The following is a 10000-nucleotide window of genomic DNA, read 5'->3' on the forward strand; positions in this document are numbered from 1 at the left end:
GTTTGGCCTGGCCCTGGTGCAGGGGGAATGGAAGGTGTACGTCAGCGGGCTGCTGGACCGCGAGCAGCAGGACTGGTACCTGCTCAACATCACGGCCAGCGACGGCCTCTTCGTGGCCCGCAGCGCCGTGGAGGTGACCGTCATGGACGCCAACGACAACAGCCCCATCTGCAACCAGGTGAGGTGGGCGGTGGCTCGGGTGGGTCAATGGGGAATGGGGTGTACGCGCCCGCTTGTGATGTCACTCATGGGTCAATTCGGGAAAGTGTAGTTTAGTATAATAATTATAATAGTAATATAAGTATAATTTAAGTATAATCGCTATTCAGATGGATTTAAAAAAGGTGATATGCAGCACTGATGTTTTGGTTTCAATTTAAGTCACAGTGGTGGAAAATTAATTCATTACGACTCTAGGACAAAAAAGTTCAAAAAATAATATTTATTCTAAATGAATGAAAAAATTACCCAGGAGTGTGCATACAGAATTAGCTTTTTCTTTCAATAATATACTAAACGTGTGGAAAATAAGTGTGGAAAAGTAAAACGCTTTAAGTGCATTCATTCCCACTCGTATGCAATTGCATGAAGCTCCAAGTTGTAAATCAAGGACATTACACCCCTGCAAAGTGAGATTCACGTGAAGAGAGTAGTGCTGTTTGGGAATACCAGATACAGTAATGACTCCCTGGTTCCCTTTGATTGAAAATGAGGCTTCTCCCACTCAATTATACAGCTGGTTATGGAAACAGAATGCCAAGCGTGTCATTACCCATGGATGATTACCCAAGCATAATGTACACATCAGAGCACTTTAAGCTTTGTGGACCTTTTTTCATATACTGTTACATGCTGATGTCTCTATGAAAACCATGTTGGTTTATAAGAATGAGATTTAATTGAGTTTCTCGTCTTGGGACTCTTTGTTAATACAACCATTGATGCAGAACTGCTGCTGTAGAGCAAGCCAGTGATTACACACATTCATGAGTCCTACACTAATGCCCTTTTTACCCTCCCCAGACAGATTATGTTCTTTCTATAGAAAGTTCATGCAAAGTTGAAATGTTCTGCTAAAGAACCGCAAAGCTTTTTGGTTTTCTTTTAAACGTGGTAATATGTCTTATATGAGCGTCAACTTATTAATATATGCCATTGTGTTACTGCTACTAAAATAACACTGGTAAAAAAGGTGATTTTAAGTGTTAAAATCCTATGTATTTACATACGTTTCCTGATTGGACCTACAGAGCGCATGATTTTAGTCTTAATAGTATATAGCTAGGTGGTACTGTACCACATACCTTTGGCATCTCGTTGCTGCATTAATGTTGGTCTGGATAAAAATGTATCCGATAATAGCATAGATTAATCATAGATAATATCAAAGGTAATAATAAAATATGATATGCGGTAACTGTGGTTCTATTTAATGATATACGCAATACATTATAAACATTGTTTCTTATCAGTATTGTATGCTATCCTATGCATGTGTCCCCGCGGTAATAGACATTGCCATTGATTGTATTATGCGTTACGTGTTTAGTTTGCGTGTGTTTAAACAGAGCACACACGCGCGCCCGCATTCATTCATTCTTTTTAACACTCACTCGCGGTAAATCAATGTTTTTCACGATCAAATACTCATCAATCCTAAAAGTTATGGGCATGTAGGCCTACACGATGTCAAGAAAATATGTGTTTGCTGTACGGTGTTTGCAGATGCATTGATTTAAAAGTACAACTTATTACCGATGCATCAGCTGTTCTTTCCCAAATAATTTACCAAGAATGTGCGGCTAGGTAGATGGGAGAAGCAAAGTGTATGCGCGAGGTGCACAAGCAATCCGTATGCATCGCATGCGCATGTATGCATGCGCCCTTAAAATAGCATCTGAACAACGCGCCACTGACTTTAAACCAGGTATTTCCTGGTCAGTAGCGCAATGGTATTCAGAAACGGCAAAATACCGTTTGCGCCAGAACACGCCTCCTCCTTCCGCCGAACCGCCCCTTGGGGCGCATGATCAATCCCTAATTTACCGGCGAGTGGCGGTGGTGGGAAAAGAACGCTCTGCGCCAGTTGTAAACTAGCAACGACACATGCGCCAGTGACTAAGTCACTTGCGCCGGATGCAAGATAGGGCCCTCAGTCTCAATGAAAGCCCTCCCCCTCCTATTCGTGAATAACAGAACACAAAACTCTATTCTAAAGTAATTAGAATAGAGTTGTAATTCCAGCTGAAACACGGGGTTCACTTGCTCTTTAAAGAAGTTGGAGAACTCTGGCGCGACTTTTTTCGGTTTACATCATTTGTTCTACTTTTAACACCAGGCGAAGTAGATATCAATACGCGATGGTATTGAGGCGGACAATGTGTTTACAATCTATTCAATTCGTTTTAATTATTTTTTTAATGAATTCCTCCCTATTACATATGCATCGAAAGTTAATGTTTTGGCACAAATCTTTTTCGATGGTAAACGTCCCGATTCATCAGACATTTGCGATTCATGCACGTTAATGAACTGAGGCAAATATAAAAAAAGAAGGCAAACAAAAACAACGACAGAGGGGCCTAGCGGGGGAAGGTCATTAGAATGCGCGTTCTCTCCATCTCTCTTCATTTAGCGTCGAAACGCGCGCCTCCATTCCTCCTAATTAGTGGAGAAACTTTTATTCGGCATCCCGACAGCCGCTGAATCACTTTGATTCCTCCCGGCCCGGCCTGCCTGCCTCCCCCCCCCCCCCCCCCCCCCGGCCTCTACTCCCATAATCTCTCTGTTTTTAGCTCCCCCCTCTCTGGCAGTCGAGGAAATTGGCCCGTGTGGGCTTGAAGAAAGCGTTGTTGTTTCGCTGAACTCTGAACACCCGCGGCGCTTGACCCTATCATGGTAACGGGCTTGGTTTTGTTTTTTAAAGCGGGGGGGGGAGGGGGGAGGTTGTTAAGCAGTCAATTAGAACGATAGACAATATAGTGACGAGCAATTACACAGGCCTTCAACTTATGCGTTCAGTCGAAGAAGAAGAGGAAGAAGAAGAAGAAAAAGAAGAAGGAAGACAAAGGGGTGGTGATGTATGCTTGGAGGTACTTGGCGCAGACCCAAGGGTGATGGCAGGGCATTTCGATTCCGGGTTGCCAATTCTACGGGCGAGCCAAATGCAAGCTGATCGCGGTTGTTTAATGTGTCTTTTGAAGTGCTGAAACAGACAGTCAGTTTTCATTGTGTATGTTTGTGTGTGTGTGTCTGTGTGTGTGTGCGTGTGTCTGTCTGTGTGTGTGTGTGTGTCTGTGTGGGTTGGTGTGTGTGTGTGTGTCTGTGTGGGTTGGTGTGTGTGTGTGTCTGTGTGGGTTGGTGTGTGTGTGTGTGTCTGTGTGGGTTGGTGTGCGTGTGTGTGCGATTGTGCGTGTCTGTGTGTGTCCCAGGCCGTGTATAGTGCTGCCTTTCCCGAGGACATCCCCACTAACAAGGGCATCCTGACAGTTGGAGCATCAGATGCTGACTCAGGCTCCAGCGCTGAGCTCCAGTACTCGCTGTTTGGCATCGGCGTCGAAGACTTCTACATGGACGCCAACACCGGTGCTCCTGCCGTCTCCTCCCCCATTATTTCAACCCCAATTGCAACGAGTTTGATCATTTATTTGTACTTAGTAAAGATCCGGGTCAAGCCTCTCCTGTTGATGTTTCTATAATCACAATCAGCCCCAGTTTAATCACGTCTCGCCCTGTTGCGTCTTATTCCCGTCGTCTTTCGTCGGCGTTCCCAGGGGAGCTGCGCTCGGCCGCCCTCATGGACCGCGAGCGGACGGCGGTCTACCGGCTCATCGCCCAGGCCACCGACGGCGGGGGGCTCTTCTGCCGCTCGGAGGTCTCCCTGCGCCTGCTGGACGTCAACGACAACGCGCCCTCCTTCTCCTCAGGCGTGTTCGTGGCCAGCGTGGCGGAGAACGCCGCGCCCAAGGCCCTGCTGACCCGGCTGCAGGCCAGCGACCCTGACCAAGGTACATTATACATTTTGCGGATTATGTAGACGCTTTTATCCAAACAACTCAGAACCACCTTTTCACACTCTGACGGCGGAGTCAACCACGCAGGGCGACAGCCAGCTCGTCAGCAGCAGTCAGGGTTAGGCGTCTGGCTCAGGGACACCTCGACACTCACAGCTAGGAGGAGCCAGGGATAGAACTAGCAACCTACCGATTACCAGTCAACCCCGCTCCACCTCCTGAGCTGCTGCCGCCCTGAACGAATAGGATGTTAGGACGAAATTGTTATCTGCACAAATGCGACACAAAGCGAAGGGCTTTCACGTATCCTCGGAAACGAGGGAAAGCACTGTGTTGGCGAGGTGTTTGCGTGGTGAAGGATGGGCTCTAATGAGGGTGAACGTAGCGTTTAAAGGGCCCTCCAGATGAATCTCGATTCATTTGTACATCGGTCGATTTTAATAGTGTCATGAGCAAATGACGGCTCTTTACGTCCGATTCCAGGCGCTTGAGGACTCAATTAGCTTCTGTTGCCTGGCGACCGTATGCGTCAAGGCCTCACACGTTGGCGCCGTCGTGAGCACTCGAGGTTCGTGTCTGCAAGACGCCCAAGGGCCACTTGCCTTTGCATGTGCGAGCGATAGCCTGCCCTCTGGAGTGGCCGCCCCTCATCTTTTGTTTCGACACAGTGTTTCCCCTTCCTGACCGCCCATATCAAGTGCTCCGAGCCATAAGCACTTGAGCCTTGCTGCTGTGAAATGAACTAACATTTAGTTTTTATGAGATGTTTTTATTTGATGCGAGCAGTACTTTGCTGTGACTAAAGAGACACGCGTCGTAAAAAGTTTGAGCTCCTAACTCTGAGGCAGACTGCAGACGTGTAGCAGGAGCGACACGACTGAAGCCAGAACGTTTCCTACGAGCCGCTACGCACCACTATGTTCGCCTGCCCCCCGTGTACGAAAATACAAAACAACATTTATCTGAAGACACAATTCTAGAGACGGAGATAGCGCGGTCTATCTGGGAGTACGGTGTAAACACATGGCTGATGGAGATAGCACGGGAGAGGAATCACTCTGCATACACTTATTCCTGCTCTGTGTATCACGTCGCTCCCCAAGGCCTGAACCGTACGTTGGTGTACTCCCTGGTGGACTCGGCCGACGGCGTGTTCTCCATCGAGCCGGTGTCGGGGGTGCTGGTGCTGGAGAGGACGCTGGACCGAGAGACCCAGGACTCCTACCAGCTCCGGGTTCAGGCCACGGACCAGGCCGGGCAGCCGGGGGCGCTGGCCTCACAGGTGGGTTAGCACCAGATAAGATGAGTGTCATAATTGTTTAAGTCATATTTGGCCAAATTATTATATCTATCCTAACTACTCGCTTAACGCTGCTGATTCACTGTGCCTCATTGGCTATATCCCCAGCAAATCTGAGTGCTTTTACAATCGATAGCACTTTCTGTCATCTAAGTCATCAATTTGACCTAAAGGCATTTTGACCCTAATACAAAATTAACCTTAAAATATGCAATAGGGTAATTAAGCTGTGAGGCTAACGATTTCTTTTTCGCCCTCCAGGTAGAAGGAAATGAGATTTGATAAGAATTTGTAAAACTGCGGAGGATTCACCCCCGTTTGTAACCGGGACCAGTGGATGCTCACGAACGTCGTCAACACATCCCCTTCTTCACAGCCGCCATGAGTCCATGTCCCGTGTCTCTCCCAGGTGGAGCTGACCGTGTTGGTGCTGGACGTCAACGACAACGCCCCGGTCTTCCAGAGGAGGGACTACACCGCCACAGTGCCGGAGGATGTCGCCGTGGGAACCGAGGTGTTGCGGCTGTTCGCCACCAGCGTGGACATCGGGCCCAATGCCGAGATCACGTACAGCGTCCGCTCGGGGAACGAGCTGCGGATGTTCACAATCAACAGCAGGACGGGTCCGTGATCACGGGAGGGATCGCATGAGGGCTGATGCCTTTGGTTTAACCTTAAGCTAGTGTAATACTTTGTAGTCCTCATGCTGTGTTTTAAAACCTTGAAGGTACAATGGCCAAAACACATTCTGTGATCTAGCGGTAACTTTAAGGCTGCAGGAATCAAGGTTAATCACTCCGACCCAGCATCGGTGCAGAGAAATCTCATGTTAAGTATTTTCAGCAAGCATGGCTTTTCAAGGTTTTAGGACTAGCTTGAAATAGCAAAGCTTGCATTTTGTACCTTTTTATATCCCATTAAAACAAGTTTCATCATCAATTTTACTTTACACCCTTGTACAAGCTGAAATTTGCAACGCCCGTACGTGTGTACGACTTTAAAGATCTGTGTGCGTGCGTGTGTGTGTGTGTGTGTGTGTGTGTGTGTGTGTGTGTGTGTGTGTGTGTGTGTGTGTGTGTGTGCGCGCGCGCGCGTGCACACACGTAGGCATTATTTCTGTGGCCGACGACCTGGACTTTGAGGTGTGCAAGGACTACTACCTGAACGTCGAGGCCTTGGACAGTGGGACTCCGCCCCTTAGCTCCGCTACCATGGTGACCGTGGAGCTGATGGACGTCAATGACAACGCCCCCACCTTCAGCGAGGAGATATACAACGTGCTGGTCAGCGAGGACGCCTCCATTGGCCAGACCATTACCAGGGTACCATGGGCTATTTTTCCGTCATTCATTATCATCTTATCTTATCTGATTTTTTTCCGTTTTGAATCGAGAATCGATTTGAATCGTTGACCCCATAACGTTTGAAATTGAAGCAAATCGGGATATTCCGGAAGACGAACATCCCTACTCTCATAGCTGAAGGTTTCTAACTAATTAAACTTGGAGGAAAGCTTTTAAATCTGACCTATAGCACCTCTATATATATATATAGCTTTTTTTCAATTCATGCCCTCATTTGTCTCTGAGTTTAAGTGAAACTCCCCTCCCACTCACTGCGCTGTTCCCTGTGTGATGGACGCAGCTGCTGGCTGAGGACCTGGACAGCCAGGTCAACGGCCACATCACCTACTCCATACTGAAGGGGGACCGTGGCAACCAGTTCTGGATTGACCCCGTCACCGGCCTGCTCAAAGTCAATAAGCGTTTGGACCGAGAGCTGGTAAGGATATGTCTGCGAGTACAATAGCGGCAAATAGGAATCGATAGTAATTTTACGGTTCGTGAGCACGGGCAGAGTGGAATACACCGGGACCTCTCAAGGTGAACGCTAATGTCTCACATTATGCACGTGGGAGGGCTTCACTTATCAGTTTGCACTCGCAGGCATAAAGGTATGTGGCTTTGTATCAATGCTCCGATGCACACTCTCTCTCTCTCTCTCTCTCTCTCTCTCTCTCTCTCTCTCTCTCTCTCTCTCTCTCTCTCTCTCTCTCTCTCTCTCTCTCTCTCTCTCTCTCTCTCTCTCTCTCTCTCTCTCTCTCTCTCTCTCTCTCTCTCTCTCTCTCTCTCTCTCTCTCTCTCTACCTCCCCCCATCTCTCTCTTTCTCTCTCTCTACCTCCCCCCATCTCTCTCTTTCTCTCCCCCTCCCCATCTCTCTCTCTCTCTCTCTCTCTCTCTCTCTCTCTCTCTCTCTCTCTGCAGGTATCTAGGTACTCTCTCTCGGTGCAGGCGTTTGACAGTGGCTCCCCGGCCATGTCCTCCACTGCCACCGTTAACATCGACGTATCTGACGTCAACGACAACCCCCCTGTCTTCTCCCCCCCCAACTCCACCGCCGTCATCCAGGTAGTGCCCCACTGTGTGTGTGTGTTTGCATGCGTGCAATGCATGTATGTGTGTGTGTGTGTTTGTGTGAGTGTTTGTGTGTGTTTGGGTATGTGTGTGTTTGAGTGCAACCATGTGTTAAAGCCCATGCGCCGTACCTCTGCATCAGTGCACGTCTCTGCGTGCACATGCAGGCATGAGAGTGCATGTGCGGTGTGTGTCTGTGCGTGTGTGTGTGTGTGTGTGTGTGTGTGCGGTACATTGATCCTGGATGTCAGTGGGTCACATGGTATCCTCCTGCTTCCAGTTGAACCAACCGGCCGGGGCCAGTCTCCTGCAGCTGACGGTGAAGGACCCCGACTCCCCCAGGAACGGCCCCCCGTTCGAGTTCCGCATCGCCGCCGGCAACGAGGGGAACTACTTCTCCCTGGACCGGTCCGGGACGCTGCGGACCACCCGGGTGCTGGGACCCCAGGCCCGCCGAGAGTTCACCCTGGAGATCCAGGTGAGGCGCTGACACCGGGCTTAAGTGCATTCTGCTGGTTCCTTTCTTTATGGAGCTTATAAAAGGCACTAAAAGCATCTTAAAAAAGTGAACGGAAGAAAGATTTACCACCCTGACTCTGGTTTAGCAGCTCTTTTGTTACGGAAATTGAAGCATAGAGGATGTTGGAAGAAGGACATGTCTTTGCACCATTCCCAGATCCCTTTTCCATGGATATTCGGTCGATTTTAATAGGAAGCGAACCAAAATACTTTCGCTACCATTCACCGAAAAACAGCCTTCCAGGTAAAACGCATTCAGACAGCGTCTTCAAATGTCTTCAAAGTAAGCCCGTTGTTGTGTCTGGTTGTGTTTGTTCCAGGCCAGTGATTCCGGCCGACCCCGTCTGGCCTCCTCCTCCTGGGTGTACCTGAGGGTCATCGGGAACAGCCAATACAAGCCCTCCGTCTCGCCGCTGGAGGTCTTCATCGTCATGGTGACCGACTCCTTCCCGGGCGGCCCCGTCGGCCGCATCTACGCCACGGACCGCGACGTGAACGACGTCCTCTCGTACACCCACAGGCCCGCGCTCAGGAGCATGTTCCAGGTCAACCGGCAGGACGGCAGCATCGTGGCTCTGCCGGGGCTTGAGCCCGGCAGGTACCTGGGATACGAGCACTTCCTGTCCCACGTGCACACAACGAGAACACTACAACCACTTCCTGTCCCATATGCACACAAGCAGGACACTGCCTGTCTCACACGCACACACAGCGAGAACACTTCCTTTCTCACACACACACACACACACAAGGAGAACACTTCCTGTCTCACATGCACACAAGGAGCACACTACAACCACTGCCTGTCTCTCATGTACACAAGGAAAACACTCCAAACATTTCCTGTCCCACATGCACACATGGAGAACACTCCAAACACTTCCTGTCCCATATGCACACAAGGAGAACACTTCCTGTTTCACATGCACACAAGGAGAACACTACAACCACTTCCTGTCTCTCATGCACACAAGGAGAACACTTCCTGTCTCACACACACACACAAGGAGAACACTTCCTGTCTCACATGCACACAAGGAGAACACTACAACCACTTCCTGTCTCTCATGCACACAAGGAGAACACTTCCTGTCTCACACACACACACAAGGAGAACACTTCCTGTCTCACATGCACACAAGGAGAACACTACAACCACTTCCTTTCTCACATGCCCACGAGGAGAACACTCCAAAAACGTCCTGTCGCACACACACACACACACACACACACAATGAGAAAATTACCTGTCACCCATACACACAAGGAGATCACTTCCTGTCTCAGATGTAAGACTGGACTTTACTTCACTGAGCCACTTGCTGGCTCAGTGAAGTAATTTAAATGCACCACATGCAAAGAGAAGGCTGTACGCCCACAGGGATTGAGGTTACTGGACTCTCTCAGCGTAGACAGATCTTATCTTAGGTTTCTTCAGTGAGCCTCACCTTTTCTTTGTGCGTGCGCAGGGTTTGGAGGGAGCAGGGAGAGGTAGGGGTGAGAACCAGTGTTTTTATAGCAAAGAATATTAAGGCTTGAGTTAGATTGACATTAGGGCTGTGAAATGAATGTCATTTTGGTCGTGATTTTGAATTTTGGGTCAAAAAATCCCCAAATTAATATAATCGAGTTGAAACGATTATTATTATAAAAAAAGAGATAAATATAGGCCTAGATGAATATATGCTGTAGATACATACAGCTGGATACATATTTGTACATTATTCTCGATTTGAACATTTTCGAAAGTTCT

General features: G+C 48.7%; 1 protein-coding gene across 1 annotated transcript in view; it reads left to right on the forward strand.

Moving 5' to 3' along the window:
• Nucleotides 1-10000, forward strand: part of fat3b (FAT atypical cadherin 3b) — a 68468-nt gene that overhangs the window by 42737 nt on the left and 15731 nt on the right. Inside the window, exons 30-39 of the mRNA XM_030361056.1 lie at nucleotides 1-178; nucleotides 3432-3585; nucleotides 3774-4007; nucleotides 5117-5295; nucleotides 5723-5936; nucleotides 6421-6635; nucleotides 6958-7095; nucleotides 7579-7722; nucleotides 8009-8206; nucleotides 8568-8845. The exon at nucleotides 1-178 is cut by the window's left edge and continues 19 nt beyond it. Coding sequence (XP_030216916.1) covers nucleotides 1-178; nucleotides 3432-3585; nucleotides 3774-4007; nucleotides 5117-5295; nucleotides 5723-5936; nucleotides 6421-6635; nucleotides 6958-7095; nucleotides 7579-7722; nucleotides 8009-8206; nucleotides 8568-8845 — 1932 coding nt within the window. The remainder of the gene's footprint in view (nucleotides 179-3431; nucleotides 3586-3773; nucleotides 4008-5116; nucleotides 5296-5722; nucleotides 5937-6420; nucleotides 6636-6957; nucleotides 7096-7578; nucleotides 7723-8008; nucleotides 8207-8567; nucleotides 8846-10000) is intronic.

The sequence above is a fragment of the Gadus morhua genome, chromosome 7 (genome assembly GCF_902167405.1).
Source record: "Gadus morhua chromosome 7, gadMor3.0, whole genome shotgun sequence".
Taxonomy (NCBI): Eukaryota; Metazoa; Chordata; class Actinopteri; order Gadiformes; family Gadidae; genus Gadus; species Gadus morhua.